The following is an 18,777-nucleotide window of genomic DNA, read 5'->3' on the forward strand; positions in this document are numbered from 1 at the left end:
TCCTCTAAGTGAAGACAGTGTGTGAAATGTCTTCAACTCTTTAAACACATCCTCAACTCATCATTCAGAGATTGGTTTAAACAGACATTTATAGCACAATCAACACTTCAAAGTAAAAGGCAGACAATTCCATTCACATAAAATAAATCCTTTATAATATATAATGCAATCTATTACACCTTCAGTTCTTGGCTGATGATACAGTAGATGTCACATTTTCACATCGTACACGAGAGCATGGGCCACATTCGATACTGTGCGTTTTCAATTGAATATGACTTGAAGCCTAATATAGAGTCAATTAAATCCTTTGCAAACAAGAGGAGGAAAAAAAAACAGCTGCCCTCAGTTTCCTCTGACTTGTATCACAGTGCTTTTCACAAATAATACCGATATTGGTTTTGTGCCTGTCTTCATTTGAACACAAACTATAGTCATGACACATTTAAGCAAAGCTGAATAAGGTGCAACGGAACAGCACAAAATGGCGAAAACAAAAGATTCATTGTGTCCTGACGAAACAACAATAAAGTGAATATGGCTGGAACAAGTGCTGCACGCTTGTCACGTCGGTAAGGCTCCACAAGAAGAAAATATGAGGTTGGGTTGGACAAGGAATCCCCTTCATCTCACTAGAACTGGTGCAGAGGAATGGATGGTCAGTGCTGGAAGATTGAGAGTGGGGTTATGATAGTTATAGATATAATGGTTCAAACATTCGATCTCCAGAGAACACTTCATTTAATTCAGGGAACAATACCTTGATATGTAGGTACGTCTTTGGTCTCAGAGCAGCTCGTCATCTAGGACATCATCGACACTTCCTGAGATAGAGGCAACTTCTAAAAAGGTACAAAAAGAAAACGTGTGAGTTCCAGGTCAATCAGCAATCATCACGCAAACAACTTGAACAACTAGACTTTCTTTTTTTTAAACCGCAGTGCAGATGGTTTATAGAGAATCGCAATAAAATAACTTAATATATAGATAAGTGAGGTCCATCTAATTTGACAGCAAAGGTCGAACTACTAATTGAGCTGGATATCGAAATTATTTTCTTTTTAGGGAATGACCATGTGTCTGTAGCATCAAGCATCTTCCGAACTTCTCAGACTCTCAATCTTTTTATTTATCATTTGATTGAACACTTGAAAAAGTTGGTTTTATCAAAGCTGTGGTTTTTGCCACATGGGGGCAGAGCTCCACAACGTGGTAGAAATCAGACGTTTAAAATACAGTATTATGTATGACCTTGTAAATTGATATGTGTGACGTCGAACCACAAAAGTAAGTCCAGTGCTTGCTCTGCATTTAGATTAGTTTTACTCTTTCGGCCCTTTAGCTGCCAACTGCCCCACTTCATTCACCAGCCGGTCACCAACTTTGTCTGTCTGCTCTGAAGTGGTGATCAGGTGGTGTACGGTGAGTTTCTTTTCTTTTTTGCTTGCTGGAAAGTGAGAACCATGAGACTGAACAAAAGAATGAAATGAAAACGATAAGCTACTAAATGTCTGAAATGCTCTGCAGTAGGGCTGCAACTAACGATTATTTTTCTCGATTAATCAATTGTTAATTGGATAAAAGAAAAAAGCTACATTTTACCCTTTCCAGCAGTTTATTTGAAAAGCAACTTCATCTTCTTGTACAGTGCTGTTTCTATATGTATTAAAGACATCTGCAACTTAACTATGATGACAAATCCAGTTTCAGGTATCTACAATTTAATTCTGACTTAAGTTCAAGATGTCTTGAATTCACCTCAATTCAAGATCCTTAAATTAAGTTTGAACTAGTCAGTATGGTGTTGTGGATATCATGAACTTGACTTATCACCAGTCAGAATTAAATTGTAGATAACTAGGTATGAATAGGTATGATTAAATAAACTGATACAAGCAAACTTGCAGTTCGGTCTTATTTGACTGTATTCCAGATTACCCAGATGAATTGTCAGGGTGCAGTAGAGTATTTGACTGCCAGTGTCACCCATGTGGAGGGATTAGAGGCATATCTGCTTGACAATATGTCCAGACCACATGTGTGAAAGACATATCTGTGTCTACTAACTCAAAACATGTGAATGACGGGGCTCAAACTCAGCCTTCGCCTGTGACTGTGCAGTTTTGCTGTATTTGTTGCAAGGGTTAATGGAAACTTCTATTCGTGTTCCACATTTTTGTTAAACTTCTCTGTTTGTCTGAGCCTTGGCTGGATGTCGGGTCATACTCTTCATGACCGCGAACAGTCCATTTCCTCTTCTAGTTTTATGTGATACACTTAACCGGTTGACATCCTACAAACTGCCATTTTATCTTTATCCAATATTTATTTTATCTTTATCCATTCGTTGCAGCTCCCTTTAGGTCGCTATTTGTCCCGGCTTTTTAGTATCTTAACTACTGCAGCGAGCATGTGTGGTGACAGTGGCCCCATCATCGGGCAGATGACTAAACTGTCTCATTATTAGAGTCTGTACTCACCTGACAAGCTAATACAGGAGAGACTAAGCTCTGATGATGCTCCTATCACATCATCCTGTAAAACCAAAAGAAATGAAGCTGTCAAAGTGTTTAAGCAAGTGGAAGATATATTTTAACTCCTCAGTCAATGACGAGACCAATATTGAGGCCTTTGTCCCCAGCCTTCTGATATAATTGATGTCACTTTGACAAAATAATCTTCATTTCAGGTCCACATATTGTCTTTTTCCAAACATTCAACTGCATCTCATGGTTTGCACCAACAAAAGGTTTGCTGCAAAAACCCTTTTGGACCAAATATTCCACGAACTACTGAACCAGAGGAAAAGGTATTAACTAGACCCTAAGGTTAAGGTTTGTCCACCTGCTAATTTCATGAATTACAACGAACAACTTACACTGATCACATACTTATTTCAGAATTGCTCAGTTTTACACTTTGTAGAAAGCTTTGGCATTCCTAAAGATCTGAAGGAAGAAACCCGTTTCCGTCGGACAAGAATCAATTCTATAATTATCTTACTTTTTGCCATGAAATTATACATTGAAGATATTTGACATGGGCATAAAAAAAAAAACTGACCTCAAGTTAAACACAAAACCTTATTCTATAAAACACAAAGTACAACATACAACACAGTTTTGGTCACTAATAAGAATCCACTTGGTTCAGTGGCTCACCAGCATCCTCTGCAGGCAGCCCAGATTGTCCCCCTCCGTCTTCCCATTCGCCAGCTCCTTGAAGCTGACAGCATGGTCCCTCCGAATCAGCTCCTCGCCTATATCTACAGTCTAGGATGAATGTTTTTAAAATAGTTTTATTACATGTTGTGTGAAAAAAAGAGCGACCAGGGTGAGAGACATTCCAACAAATAAACAAATAAACACAGATATGACCAGTAATAGAAATCAATCTGACCTTGCCCTCGCTGTTGACATAGAGCTTAACACTGGGCCAGGAGGACAGCTCAGAGTGTGAGTAGCTGCACAGTTTGGCCTGCAGGGGTTTCCAGGAAGCACAGTAAGTCAGTTGATCAAACTCATCCAGGGCAGCCTCAGTCCACATCTCCCCTAAACAACAAGACAGATCAGAAAATATATATTGTTAAAAAAGCTTTGGGGGGGGGTTAAAAGGGGTATCACTTGAAATTCAGAATTAAGCCTTTTATAAACTTGAATAATTTATTGTATTTAATCAAATGCATGTAGGATGAAGGTACCGTATTAAGATGATGGTTTTACCTTTTGGTCTCACTCCTGCTAAGTTGCACTCAATAGCTTGGAAAGGTAAGCTGAGGAAATCACTCCTGAAAGGTTAATGTAGCAAAAGCAAAAGCTGTTAATAATTTAGCTCTTGCAATTTTCTCTGATGCCATGAACAATAATATGCTCTCTGCAGATGCATGATAGTACATCAGAACCCTCACTCCTGCAAGTGTGTGTACACAGTTATATGGAGCGGTGGAGATGAACACTTGTTTCCAAGTTTGAGCTGACACACGCCTTGAAAAAGTAGTTCTCCAATCAACCTGAGCTGCATGTCTTGGACTGTGGGAGAAGGCTGGAGTACAGCGAGAAAACCCAGCAGACACAACCACTGTGTCTCACTTCAGGGGCCGCATCCTTCGGCGGACCCGGCCTACGCAGCAGACGTCAGCTGCATCCTTCGTCATCTGAACCGAAATGAGACGGTGTGGTCTTCTTACCAGCTTGTCCCGCCTTTACAGCCATCGCCTAGCAATGTCGCTTAGTTCTTCTATAAAAACACTTTAACATGTGTACTGTTGCTTGGGTAGTACTTTTAAAAAATTATGTTTTTGCCTCGCTTGCTGCCACATTACCTCTTTGAAAAACATTTTGTCACTGAAGCCCAATGAGTTATGGGATAGGCTGGGCCGGGAGGGATCCACCCGGTGGAGGCTTCTTTGCTCGCGGGCGGGAGGACACACTTGTCAGCCACATTTAAAGTAGCCTTCGAATTGGGACTGTCTCGTCATGCCGCTGTGACACAATCAGTCTTCAAATACAGCCACCACAGGATGTGGCCCCGAATTGAGACACAGATACTGAACATACTAACTCCACACAGAAAGGCCCGGCCAGCCGACAGGTTCAATCCAAGAACCTTTTTGTTGTGAGTGCGGACCACTCTTCCACCCACCGGTAGACATCCATATCATATTTGGATAAAAAAAAAAGCCCCTTGGAGGCATAACTTAAACCGAACAGGAAGTTTGAAATTAGTCTACAGTATTCATTGCAATTAACACACATTATATCTTCTAGAGAAGTAATCAGATCCACTTTGAAGATAGTCTGTGTGATCAAAAATACTTTTTGGCGTGCTTTTGGTAGCATGTTGTAATTTGATGCAGGAAGTTGGTGAAACTCACATAGACATTGTTCAGTCTGCCCCAAACTTCACGTTTAATAGTCCCACGCTGAAGACATCTACATGCCAGTTATAGTGTGTACTCACAGCACCAATCATCTTCTACATTAAATACTTATGGTCTGGTCTACACCTAATATACAACACAATAATGCATTCTTCACGGTTCTGAGTTCAGATAAATTTACAATGCAGTTACTGTGATGTCCAGGATCTTCTTACCTCATATGGCGGAGGCTGTCTCTGGGCAGCTCTCCGTTGTCCCCAAAGTCAACAAAGTAAAGGTCCACTAGTCCAGAGCTCAGAACTCCCAGCACCCTGGCCCTGTTCCATGTACCGTGGTCCTGGTATGGAGAAGCCACAATGTCCCCCACCACAATGGTCTCTACCCTCTGCTCCTGTAGAACAGAAAAAGACGGCAGTTCCACACTTTGTTAAATCCTAGAACTTATTACATGATCTGTATCAAAAAGTAAAAAAATGGCATAGGACATGTCCTCACTGTGGGGTTGCCGCTGTTGTAGAAGCGGTTCATCTCCTCTGTCAGTTTGTCGAGCTGGAGGGAGCGAACCCCCAGGATCTGGATCCAGAAGTGGTTTGGGTTCTCCGACGCAGAAACATAAACTTCTAGATGTTCGTCAGGCTGGAAGCTCAGGTCTGGGCTGGGAACTTGACAATGCACAGAGAAAATAAAATATATATTCTTTGTATGATATGATCATGTTCAAGGACAGATAATAGTGGGGACGTTATAGTGAATGAAAAGTCTTTTCAGGACTCCATTACTAACTTTCAAACTTGGAGACTTCAGACAGTGAGTCTGTGGAAATACTCTCCTCCTCCTCCTCCTCTTCCTCTTCCTTGTTGTCTGTGTTGCTGATTTTTAGCTCCTCCATCTTGTCAACATTACTTTCTGGTTCTCCTGTGGTTCCACTGGCATGAATGATCCCATTCTTCTCTGTCTGGGGGTAGGGACCATTGTTGTTTAAACCCACTGGCTCTTCTGTCTCTGTGATGTCGGCCTGCTGATGTATACCAGTGTGGCCACGTTTGTGGCGTAGAGCAGATGACTGTGAGATCTTCGTCCTCACCATCATGTCCTCTCTGACCTTTTCTAGAATCAGCTCCTGCAAACAGATCACAGTCGTAGGAGTTACATTTGCTACCTCAGGCAAGGAGGTGTCTGTTTGTATGTTCATTAGCAAGTTTTGTAAAAAATATTTATGGTGTTAAAATCTATGAGCTTGTACAATTTGGTGCAGTTTTACAGACTATGTTTCTTTCTTATTTTTACTGGATTACTGGCTATGTATGTTTCTACTCGCCTTGGCCTGTTTCACTTCCTCTTTGGTCCCAGTGATTGTAATGTTGCCCTTTGTCGACGGACCTTGTGTCTTCTCTTTGGAACAAGCCACTTTGGCCCCTGTGGTCCTGGTGATCAGTTTCAGACTCTCTCCACCACGACCTGCAGCACAGGCAAGACATAAGCAACCCTTCTACCCTCCAGTCTCAGATACTCAGATATTTTAACAACCAATCTAAGGACATGGTATAAGAGCATGGACAAAGTGCATTTAGTCCCTCTCTAAATCCCTTGTGGCTAGTTGGACCAGGTGCACGGTTAAAAGAGTTGTATGTAGTCCCTTAATGAATCATGGGTGAGTTTCGGATGTAATAAACCATAGTTATTCAATGCATGTGAAGATGAAATTGACATTTTGGCGATTTACTGTATTTTGTGGATTTTAGATGTTGAATGTTTGCTTGGTAGTGTACACTGGTTGCTTGCAGCAGCTGGAACACTGTAGAGAAAAGTTTTCAGCCCAGATAAAAACTGGGCTAAAAGGCTCAGGAGAGCTCAGTTACTGAGCTGATGATAATGATCCGTGGATTCTTCGTGAAACTACATGGACAAGTGACAGCTTCCACATTGCAGTAAGTCAACTGATGCACAGATCATATAAAATATTGATGGACGCAAGCTAATGGAAAGGATAGCAGCAACAATCAATCGTATCCACTTAAACATTTAGCAGCTACCTATTATACGTCCGAAGGCCGTCTGAGGAACCTCCAGAGCCTCAGTGACTGGTTCACAGTCTGTGACCAGGTTCTCCAGGACACAGCGAGCCAGAAAGATCTGTTCCTTAGAGCCCTGCAGCAGGAAGCATACAGCCCCCGAATCTGACAAGACCCTCACCTGGGCTCCAGACTTCTGGGTCACCTGAAACAGACAGAGAGAGCTGATGGAAATTACATATAATGTCATATTTTATTGTGTGAGATTTTAAGAAGAAGTTTTTTGTAAGAATCATTTGGGGAGTTGCAAGTCTTCATATCCTATGAGACTCACTGTCAATCAATTCAATTGAAATTGTAAGTATCGATGGATTCATTTAAACAAGGATGCAAAACTGAAGATTTTCCTTTGAGGACATTATCTCATCTAGATAAGCACAACACAAGATAACATGAAATCTCCATCATGATAAAATTTGATCTAACTTTGAACTCCACCAGGAAAGGATAGCGGGTGTTGAATGTTAGAGATATTACGTTTGAGTCATTTTCACCTCCACTGAGGAGGTTATGTTTTCATTTTGTAGGATTACAGAAAAACTACATGACAGATTACCATGAAACTCGGTGGAATGATGCAGGATGGGTCAGGAGAAAAAAACGGAATAAATTGATGGCTCCAGGAATTTCTCTGCATTGGTTCCTACAGACCTATTTAAATATTTGGCTGTAGCAGGGGTGTTACACATGCAGGCGCACATTGCTCTCTCACACTCACACACACACACACACACACACACACACACACACACACACACACACACACACACACACACACACACACACACACACACAACAGATTCCGAGTGACAGGCACACAGACTAACGAATGAAAGATCTGCATGCCACTTGAAGGTACAAACAACTACAGCTGGAACTGTTACGACTGAAATTGGACGTAGACGGATTTTTTCTTTTTGCACGATAGCCTGAGCACGTGTCTGGCAAATAACACTATCATGAAACTGTCCCAGGACAGATTAGAACATGGCGGGTGCCATAGACTAGATAATTAATGGCTGCTTTGACATGTGAGATAGGGCATTAGCCCTGGCGGAGGGACGTGCTCTCAGAGCGCCATTCTATTTTTCTATGTTAACAAACTTAGATGACTAGTTAATTAAACAATTATTTGGTCAGCACTGATTCTTGAGAAGTGGGACAAAATAGGATCCAATATTGAAAAAATAAAACCTTAAGCTCAGACAAATGAAACTACATGTATGTCTCTACCATAAGCCACTGAGCTATGCTTTGATAAAACCTCCCAACTTTTTTCTTTTTTGCCTTGCCATCACTTATTTTGTGTCAACACCATCAGACACCAAAAACACAGATTCATTTTCACTCACATTATGCAGCTAGACCTACAAAAACTAAAACATGATTTTTGTCTGTGTTGTTTTTGACTGCATTTTAAAGTCTGTAATTTCAACGTTAGGTTAAACAGCAATCCAAATATTGTTAAGATTTAAAAACACATTCTCATGTTAGGAGACGGATTACATTTTCACATATGCCCAACAATTCCTCAAAAATAGGAAATATCATGCTGAAATATTATCAAAATATTTATCCGACAGTGGTGACATAGACCTGACGGAGTTGACCCACATCTGACGGTGGTGACAAAAACTTGAATTTGTCGTCATTTCAGCTCTCAAATATATTGAATCATCCGATTACAGCATGAAAACAAACAAACCAAACTATGAATAGGTTGTTTATAAACAAATGTGTGTTTTATTTTGAATTTGGATTCCTTTGGCCTCAGCGGTTTGTGTGTCAGACCAAATTGCTTCATTTGGTTCAGCAGCCGGTCTTGGCTATGCCTCCAATTCTTTCTCTTTTTCCTCTGTTCTCTTTCAGTCCAATCCTGTATTTGCTTTATTTACCTTCACTAACTCTCTGTCTCCATCTCTGTCTCAGAAATTCTTTTTTAAATTCTGGCTGTGTACTGATTCTCTCTCCGCTTTTTGATACTCTCTGTTCATCCTTCTATGTTTCTCCGGTGACAGATGTTGCCTAGCCATGCCGGACAAAAACACATAAGAAGAACACTAAATAGTATTAATCAAGATGGTGTTGACATACCATGGTTGTGACACAGGAAACATTAAGATTGAAAACATTATAAAACTATAAAACTTATTTGAACCTGTCTGCCATGGATGCACTCTGCATAGGTGGAATGTGAAAATGGGTCCTTTGGAGTGACTGCTGCCCCTAGTGTTGCCAGATTTTATTACATTTTAATGAATGTCTGACGGTGTTGACAAAAAGTGGGGACACAACTTTGAAATCTTATGAAATATGCATGCGTCATTGAAAGACAACTTTGCTCTGATGAGATATTATTATATATTTGTATCCATTTCATTGCACATGAATGATTGATCCCTTCTCTGTGGAGATGCTGTTTTAGATGTAGTGGGAAGACAGTGTCTTTGATTTGATATAATAATTATTAAATTAAACTGGAATATTGTGTTGAATACATTCTATTATTAATAGAATAATCACATCACAATAACAACATCTACATTTGAAAATATTTTTATTTTAAAACCGAATGGCAGGTTCAACTGCTGGATGTGTTTTGTCCCATGTCTCAAGAATCAGTGTCTACATAAAATTATTCATTTACAAATTTTTTGATCAAAATTCCAAACATTTGATAGTTTTGGCTTCTCAGCTGTGAGGATTGGATGTTTTTCCTTGTCGCGTATCACAGTAAATTTCATATCTTCTAGTATTAGATAGTTGTTGGACTAAACAAATAATTTGAACATCACATTAGGGTCTCTCAAAATGTCATAGACGACGATCTTTAAGTGACACTCTGTATGGAGACCCAACTAGTTCAATATTACATTCATTTTTTTTTACTTTGTCAAAAAGAGTAGCTCTAAAAAAATGAATGAAACTACAAAATAAGTTTTAAAATTGTTTTACCAATGTTTCGGAATGAACTCAGGCCAGAAACCTGGCACAGATGTACAGCTTCCTAATTCAATGTTTAAATCGATTCTAGAAGCTATTGTAAAATTGTCCACCGCTTTTAACTGAGAAGATGAAAAATCTTCATCAGGTATTGAAGAACTCACCATTTCCAAGAACTTGGCTTGGTATCTCGACATGTTCCTGTAAACTTCTACAGGAAGTGTCATCTTTGACGTCTCAACTTCGGGCTCCTTACCTGTGAAACAACATTCACTCATGAAGTCATTTATCATTTATACACAAATTAGGGTTCTAACAATAGTTCTTAGCAGCAGATACCCACTGTTGCTGGTGCTGCTTAAATGGCGATAGACGATGTAGCCCACCGTCGCCCCAACAGAGAGCCCCGCAGCCAGAGCCACCATTTTCCTGGAGCTTAGGGAGCTCTTGTGACCTTCCTTCACTGCATCCATGACGCGCTGTACACCCAGCGGGACGCTCCACCTAAACACAGACATGACACATGTCTCCTTCCATTGCTGGTGTTAGGACTACGAATGTCCTGCACATTGTCTCTCTATGTCCTGTTTTATCAACTTCTGACTGTCAAGTCTTTACAGGAAGTCAGCTGTCTTTTATACCTTTTGAAAAAAAGGAAAAATGAACATCACAGCATCCAGATGAACCTCGTGGTGTCATGAACAATTCATGTGTTTTGTTGGCTGGATGGGCAGCTGTACAATCATGCAGCACAACAAACTTAAGCATTAGCAAGCCTAAAATTTAAAACTGTAAATCAGGCGTTCCAAAACATTTTCATAATCAGACCACTAATTGATTAGGTTTCTCTGTGGAACCCCAACTAATTAGACAATGTATTGTTTTTATTTCATGAACCAGTAACTGTGTCATGTATAAACTATAGACTGTATATAAAGATAGACTACACGTTCCCACTTCTTTCCACATTAAGAAAATATTTCGGTTACTGGTGCTGCCATCTTGTGCTGGTGACGTCATTTGGAGCCACAATATCTACGTCTTAGATGAGCTCGACATATTGAAGGTCAGTTTCAGATGTAAATTGGGATTTTTCAACCCAATATTGGCATCAAATCCCTTATTGACCAAACTTAAACACACAAACACTTAAACATACTTAAGTGTGATGAGAGCCACTTAAAATGACAGAAACCATCTTTCAGATTTTTTCTTTTTACATGTACTTTGATTTTCTTTGGTTTGGTCCATGTCCCATTTGCTGACATGGAGGGGACGGGGTTTATGATAAATACTACAGTCACACCTACACTACAGGGATCCAGTTGTTCTGGCTTCACTTTAGGGGGCTGTCAGGTTGTCCATGTTTATATAGAGTCATTCTTTACCTTGAGAATTTCGTTTTTTCTTGATCTTGAAAACAATTTCAATCAGTGGTCCATTTAGTGGCTTATCTGAGGCTCTTGATCGAGTTTCATGAGCTTCATCAGCAGATGGAATTTGCTCAGCTGTCACAGAATTGTAGATATTTAAGTTATACAATATTCTGAGCACTGATAAGTTCTTAATGTGCATGTTGCCGAGATCCAAAGTTCACTCGTGATCTTTGAAGCAGCTGTGGAGTAACCATCTTTGTGTGATTTGATAAAAAGCTTGTGATGAAATTAAAACTCATTGGTGAGAACGAAACTGACTGTTACATTTGTGATTCTGTAACTGAGACAATTCACTAAACTAAATCATTGTCCCAAATTCCTCAGACTGCAGGAGATTCTTACAGCATGGCCTCACTATCTCAGACAGTATCATTTGCAAGATTGTCGGACATTCAAAAAAGAAACATGCACAAGCAGTCACATACACAGTATAGTCCTCTAAATGCTTAAACATTTAGTGTATACTGTACATACCCAAACAGCACTGCGCCTGTTATAAATGCACAAAGCATCTGTCCTGACCCTGGCAGCAGGGCGTAATGCACTGTAAGCTGCTGCTGCAAACACTTGAATACTGTTTACTGTATTTGGGCGACCTCCAGCCATTCCACTGATCACTGAATACTTGCACCAAATTCTTTCTGAGGCTTTTCACGTGAAACTACCAAAAGCTACACCTTACACGCAGAAACAGAATGCAGTGGAGGAAGCCAACAGCAAAGAGTATTGGGGCTATATACCGGGGAGCACACAGCACCACCATGCAGATGCGTGTCTCACTGGGAAAAGAGGGCTCTGGGGCTGTAGTTGAGAAACACCTGGGACCTGGACACACCAACGTCCATCTCAAAAGAATCGCGACAGTAAGACTCAAGTCTTCTCCGATCCAGGCTCTGTTTTTTGTGAACATCCAAGTTCAAGACTACTGACAGAGAGAAGGGGAACAAAGTGGCATCATTTCAACTCACTGCAGGACAGGAAATGGTCACATTACACTGGGATGCACATTTCAGAAGAAACCATTAACACTGACTTACTTAATACAGTTCTTTACTGAAGCCGCCGATAAAAGGCCTAGCATAACACAACAGGACGACTAATCGCCGTCTTGAATTTTCGCAAAATTCAATCTTTCTTCCTGAAAAATTTACAAATATCTTCACAGAAACGTCCGACTTTCTGAAATTGCTCAAGTGTTTTGGAAAGATCCAGCAAGCAGCATGTTGTTCTGTTGTTCAATAATTTAGTGAAACCATCATAATTATTTGTAAAACATGCAAAACATTACATTTGTATATTTAGAGTGAATTATTTGGACATATGGACATTTGGAGGCAGTGACTGAGTTTGGCCCTGCGTTGAAGGTGTTAGCAAACAGGTTATTCACACTGAGATTTCAACTTCGATTGGATCAGATCACATTATAACATTGTTCTTTTTATGCACAAAGTGGATAATAAACTACAGTCCTACTCAAGTACTCATCTGCTCCAATTAACAAAAACTAATGAGCGCAGACTAAAAGGGCTACTTTAGCAATGGTTTCAGGACAGTTTGCAACAAATGGAATGAAATTAACCTTGGTCTAAAACAGAAATAAGTAACTAACAAGTCACAAAAGTTGGATCATCTCCCAAACAGAGCTATTGTGAGTAATCACTACATAAGCCACTTTCTGCATTAGCAAAACAAATACTATTTCAAGGTTTCCAAAAGTCAAAAAAAGAGAAATCTCCTGAGGTCAGTGACACGTTGATCTTATATCACATGGTGACCTGTCATCCCTGTGTGAAGAATAGCTGGTTAGGAAAATGAACAAAGTAGCAGTAGAGTTTCCCTATGAACACGTGCACTGTTTTCACTCTCCTCGGGTACGTTTATATATCGAAGCTATAACTGATCAAAAGAACAGCAGCTTCACATGAAGTTTATCTCTTCACATCAAGCGAACCACTACTCTAACAATGACTTGACCCAGTTGTCCTTTCAAAGCAGCGAACCAGTGTTCATGTATATTTACTCCATCTCAAATGAACAGTTTTATATCTGATGACCTGTCAGAACGACACTTTCTCCTCCAGTGTGCCAGGCTACCGTTAGCTCGCTGCTGGCTGACGCAGGCGACTCGGGGATCCAGTGAAATGAATCAAACCTCATTGCAATGCACGCGTCCTCAAACAAGACACCATTTGCAGGTTATTCTAACTCAACATGATGTTATGAAGCGTGACACTCACAGGCAAACTCTCTCTTTCTTCAGGCTCGACCTTCTCTTCCTCCTCCTTCTTCCGTGGCGACTGCCTCTTCTCCTTCTTCTTCTTCCGCTTCTTCCGTGTTTACTGGCGGTGCACAGACCAGCTCATCGACGCATTACCGCCTCCTGCTGGACTGGAGTGTCACTCAGGAGGTTATGCAGGGAAAAAAGTAAAGCGAAATTAGCGTATGATTAAAAACCAAGACACGAAAAGAACCAAATTTAAAAAAGGCCCAATTTTTGGTTTTATGCAAAGTTTGACCGGCAGCCGATGAAGCTGCTGAAGGACAGGAGTGATGTGATTAATGGAGGGGGGTCTGGAAATGTTGCGAGCGGCAGAGTTCTGGACTAGTTGAAGTTTATGAAGGAATTTGTGAGGGAGACCAAAGGGAAGGGAGTTACAGTAATCAATGCGGGGTGTAACCAGGGTGTGAAAGAGAATGACGCCGCTGTTGGATGTGAAGGAGAGGCAGAGGTGATTCATGTTACGTAGATGGAAGTTTGCGGACCGAGTAACATTATTGATGTGAGCTTTGAAAGATGCTGTCAAGGAAGACACCCATATTTAACCTGAGAGGAGGGAGAAACTAGAGAATTGTCAATGGTGAAGGAAAAACGGTCTGATTTTGACACGGTGGATTTGGTGCAAATAAGGACAACCTTGGTTTTACCACTGTTGAGTGTGAGGAAGTTGTAGGAGAACTAGGATTTGATTTCCTGAAGGCAAACAGAGAGGGAGATAGGCGGGAGGATGGAGGTAGGTTTGTTGGAAAGGTAGAGCTGGTTGTCATCTGCATAGCAATCCATGAGGTGCGTTCGACCTGATGCGGCGCTCTGCAACGCTGACTTAAAGAGATGCATGCTGGTCCTAACACAATGCATGCTGGTTAGAAATTTGTCCGAGTTTATCTAGGGCTGCAATACATCACCAGGTCACATGACCTTAAAACATCATGGGAGCGAGCCGGCTGCAGACCATACAGATGTTCTCTTCCAGCTGCAGCACCTTGAGGTGTTTGTGACTGTGATGTCACAATTCTGCTCTGATTGGCTGAAGGCTTCACTGACATGCAAAACGTATCTTATGTTTTAAATCTAAGAATTTAGATCTAAGAATTAAGAATTCAGATTTTCTGCTCAATATATCCATCCACCAAAGGTGGGGAAAGTATATATGTGAGGCTATATAACCACTGGCAGTGTATCTGTTTTTTTCTGTTATGTTATTCCATGTGTGCCTTATTTTGTGTCTAATGTAGTGATTAATATAGAATTTCCAGTATCTATTTACAGTAAAACATTTTGATGCACTGTGGGCTCAATTTTTGATAAATCTAAAATCTTCAGGTCAGCCACCTCCTGCACAGTAAACTGTAACAAAGAGAGAAAAAGAAAAAGATTTACAGCGTCTGGAGGCGTATGGAGAAAAGCCATTTTTCCGTACCTGGAAATTAAAACAAATAATAAGCTGTCAGGCAACTTGGCTTTGCAGTCACCCACTTTGAATACTGTTGAACACAAAAAATCTATAAAAGACGACTCAATCAAACAATGTATTAATAACTTAGAATGAGCAAAGCATGTTTGTCCTGAACAAAGCATAAAGTGAACACAACAAGTCAAAACTTGTGTTTAACCTTGGAAGAGGGAAATCCATCTTGGATGAAAACCAGCTCATCTCGAATGGTGAGGGTCGAACCTCAATGAGGTGGGAAGGAGCTAGAACAGGAATCAGAGGCAGGGAAAGAAAATATTGTTAAATGCCAGAGCCTGTGAAAGTACACAGTAACATCACAGTTTTATGAGGATCAGGTCATCTTCTAACCTCTGTTACATGCTCAAAGGTGTCAAAGGATCTGTCATCAAATTAGGACAGAACACGTCCGTTTTAGCTAAATCTATGTCAATCAACAGTGATTAAATATTGTGTATATAATATCTTATAAATAGACTCCTGAGCAGGTGAAGGCCGTCCCTCAGCGACAGGGGAGCAGCAGAGGGAACAGGGAGGACCTGGAAGAGGGAAACAGACACAGATCAATAAGATAAAAACACATTTGAAAAGAAGAAACTATCAAAATAGAATTATTTCAGATATTTTCACTTATTTTACTGACATAAACTGTTGGGGAAAAATAAAAAACACACTGCATATGACCAGTAGGTTCTCCAGGAGCTATTCACCTCTGTTATGAAGTCATTACAACTGTTACAACACAGAGCAACTCTCATTTTGTTTCCTATTGCTCATACAGTGATGCAGTATAACCATCTTTCAAACAGGAATCTACAGCTTCCAACCATTTGTATTGCTCATCAGTTCATATACTGAGATAAAACCAAATTAAAATGAATTTATCAGTGAAGATAAAAATCGAGAAAAATAGTACTAATGTACAAAGTAAGAATTAAAGCTTATCTACAAAACAAGATTCAAAACATATCTATGTACAAACATAGTATAATCTTATCTAGAATATAACAAAGAACTAAAACCTATATTCAATATATAACAAAAATAAAACTTTTCTCAAAAATGTAAACTTATCGATGTACAAAAATTGTTAAAACTTATGTAGAATACAACAAAAAACTCAAACTTATCTACAATATAACAAAAATAAAACTTTTCTCCATAATAAGAATAAAACCTTATCGATGTACAACGTACTACGTTATTTGTTTTTTATACATACCCGATTGCGGCGACCTTTTTTACCCATGAGAACAGATTTTTCCATTAAGTTCGAGCGCCCCTTGCTTGGCTGGGACATTCTATCCTCATCGCTTTTTAAATTTTTTTTTAGACTTTTCCCCCACACTTCACCTCCTCTTGCAGCCTAGGCATAACTGTACTTTCTGACCTAAATGAGAAGTGAAAAAAGGAATATATAGACATTTATTTATCCATTTTCCGATGCTACCCAAACAGTGATGATATCATAGAAAATGTTTACTTTATTTTACGGGCATAAACTGGAGCTGCGTATTTTGACAGGTTGTGGACATTGCCTCTTTTCAGCCAGTTGAATATCAAGTAAAGTACAAACGTTGGGACTGAGTATACTGCATACCTGACTTTGGCTATTTTGCTCATTCGTATATATATACGGTGAAAGTTAACTTACTCTAACGCCCGGGCCACACTGCCAGCATGTCTGCCGATCACACAGGGAGCAGAGGCCCTGTGGTCCCAGACTGCTCACTTAATAAAACTGAGCTTTATGCAAACACATAGCTCTCTACTACTTTACATAAATATGTAAATGGTGAGTGATATAAAGAAGAAACTGAAACTGCGACTTGTTGGTTTGAATGAGTTTATTGCAACTAACCAGAGAGTGCAAACGTCACATTAGGGTGCACACGGAAATACTCACACGCTATACAAGATGTCAATAATTAAAGTTCGAAGGATCATTTTAGAAGTGTTGTCTTAGACACTGCTCGATGGATGACGGCACTAAGCTTATATATCTTTTACCAAACTGTGGTAAAGTTTATTTGACACAGAGAGTCTCAAATATATAGAACAAGGGCCCCTACTCTCTGTCCAATGATTTTGTAGACAGCCGCACAGTCTGAGTTTCTGAGCTCTGCCACAACTTTTGCCCTCTGCTCCTTCGGGAAAATCATGAAAGCGTTTGGCGGCTTCTTGACCTACAGCCTTCTCTCTTGATCTGGCTGGCTGATCTGGCTTTCTCTGTCTCAGGGAAAAAACAGAGAGAGAGCATGAATTTCTGCTGTGTTAAAACTGAGGAAAAGAACAACGATAAAGTTGATTAGGATCTTGGAACATAAATAAGTAATAAACATATGAAATATAAAGTGACTGTGTTTGAGTCGGAGTTCGCCTTTGTGGTGGTCAGCCACAGAGGATGAAACAGTCAGTCAGACTTACTGTGAGGTGCGGATGTTCAATGGAGGAACATCAGAAGCGAGAGGAAGAGCTGTATAGACCGGATATTTTGGCCTTATCAAAATCAAAAGCAGCCTTTTGGCTTCAGGGTGGAGCCAAAAGGCTGCTTTTGTTTTTTTACCAAGCATTTTGTTTATAAATACATCACTGGATGATATAAGAATTGTTCGCTGTGGCTACTTAGGACTAAGGGAAGATGGGGAGCTTGTGTTGTGTCTCTTCCACCCCTAGAGGCAACATAACATATGAATAACGTCCCTTCTAGGCAGCCATTGGTCAAACTGAGCATAGCGTTTGTTCACAAAACTAAGGTCAGCCACAATCCAGTATGTCAGCTGATAGTAGCTGTACAACGCCCCAGTTCTCTCCTACTATCAATCAATCAATCAATCAAATTTTATTTGTATAGCCCATATTCACAAATCACAATTTGTCTCATAGGGCTTTAACAGGGTGTGACATCCTCTGCCCTTAACCCTCAACAAGAGTAAGGAAAAACTACTAAAAAACCCTTTTAACAGGGAAAAAAGAAGGTAGAAACCTCAGAGAGCCACATGTGAGGGATCCCTCTCCCAGGACGGACAGAAGTGCAATAGATGTCAAGTGTAAAGGAGAACATCAGCAAGATAAGGGTACTATACTATACAAGATACTAGACGGGAGAGTAGCAGAAGGTATGGGTAAAGTCACCACCAGCTTCTTTGCTTTGTTGATGTATTCTGGTAATGTAGTCCATGATCCAGGACACCAGAGGAGCATCCACCTGCATCGCAGTCCTCCCCAATGGAGAAATTAGGGAAACATGATTCATGTTGCACCCCCCCAGCCTCCAGGTGGTACAGGTTTATTGGAACAGTGGTATAGATTTATCTGGTTGGTAAATGATATGTGAGGTCACCGGTATACCTCTGGGATGGGCCTTCATCGGGAACCAGGTGGGATGGATTCTACTGCTCCTGTCTCCTCTCTTAATGCAACACACAAGCTATGTGAAGCTGGGGAGAGTTTGGCCCAGTTTCATGTGACTGGAGTCCCTGGAGATCATGAAGAAAACACTGGGGTGTTGAGTCCTGCAGTAACAGTGGAGGACATCACATGCAGTTTGTGGAAGGCGGTGAAAACAACCAACATGGCATTTGAAAGCTCCTTGGGAATGTAGTATGGACATATCCCCAGAGTTAACAGGTCAGTGTCAGTCAGTAATGTGACTAAGGTTGTAGTAAGTGTTGTTAACATAGTGAGGGTTGTGGGGAAGTTCTAGGGTGCGTTCGAAT

At 40.4% G+C, this 18,777-nt stretch overlaps 1 protein-coding gene across 5 annotated transcripts; it reads right to left on the reverse strand.

Moving 5' to 3' along the window:
- Positions 1-127: 127 nt before the first annotated feature.
- On the reverse strand, positions 128-13,667 carry tdrkh (tudor and KH domain containing). Of its 5 annotated transcripts, XM_034569632.1 has the most exons (15): positions 13,568-13,617; positions 12,111-12,255; positions 10,238-10,398; positions 10,059-10,150; positions 6,913-7,096; positions 6,198-6,337; positions 5,663-5,999; positions 5,375-5,541; positions 5,095-5,270; positions 3,723-3,787; positions 3,400-3,551; positions 3,162-3,272; positions 2,481-2,535; positions 761-842; positions 128-665 (listed from the first exon to the last, which is right to left on the reverse strand). In XM_034569632.1, exons 2-14 carry the CDS (start codon positions 12,173-12,175, stop codon positions 787-789), a joined length of 1,761 nt encoding a protein of 586 aa, XP_034425523.1. In that variant the 5' UTR covers positions 12,176-12,255; positions 13,568-13,617; the 3' UTR covers positions 128-665; positions 761-786. The 5 variants fall into 5 exon arrangements, with proteins under 5 accessions (XP_034425523.1, XP_034425526.1, XP_034425524.1 ...); XM_034569635.1 differs by lacking the exon at positions 12,111-12,255 and having other exon boundaries at positions 13,582-13,619; XM_034569633.1 differs by lacking the exon at positions 13,568-13,617 and having other exon boundaries at positions 128-638; positions 12,111-12,175.
- Between the last annotated feature and the right edge of the window lie 5,110 nt (positions 13,668-18,777).

Source organism: Hippoglossus hippoglossus, chromosome 19, assembly GCF_009819705.1.
Source record: "Hippoglossus hippoglossus isolate fHipHip1 chromosome 19, fHipHip1.pri, whole genome shotgun sequence".
Taxonomy (NCBI): domain Eukaryota; kingdom Metazoa; phylum Chordata; class Actinopteri; order Pleuronectiformes; family Pleuronectidae; genus Hippoglossus; species Hippoglossus hippoglossus.

What these genes read in the sequence shown, in the direction of transcription:
- tdrkh (XM_034569632.1), bottom strand. Translation starts at nt 12,175, where the DNA reads ATGGACGTTGGTGTGTCCAGGTCCCAGGTGTTTCTCAACTACAGCCCC. An exon ending in AGGAAGTGAAACAGGCCAAG is followed by an intron (nt 6,000 to 6,197) that starts GCGAGTAGAAAC and finishes ATCTGTTTGCAG; the next exon opens with GAGCTGATTCTAGAAAAGGT. An exon ending in ATGTCAACAGCGAGGGCAAG is followed by an intron (nt 3,273 to 3,399) that starts GTCAGATTGATT and finishes CATTCATCCTAG; the next exon opens with ACTGTAGATATAGGCGAGGA.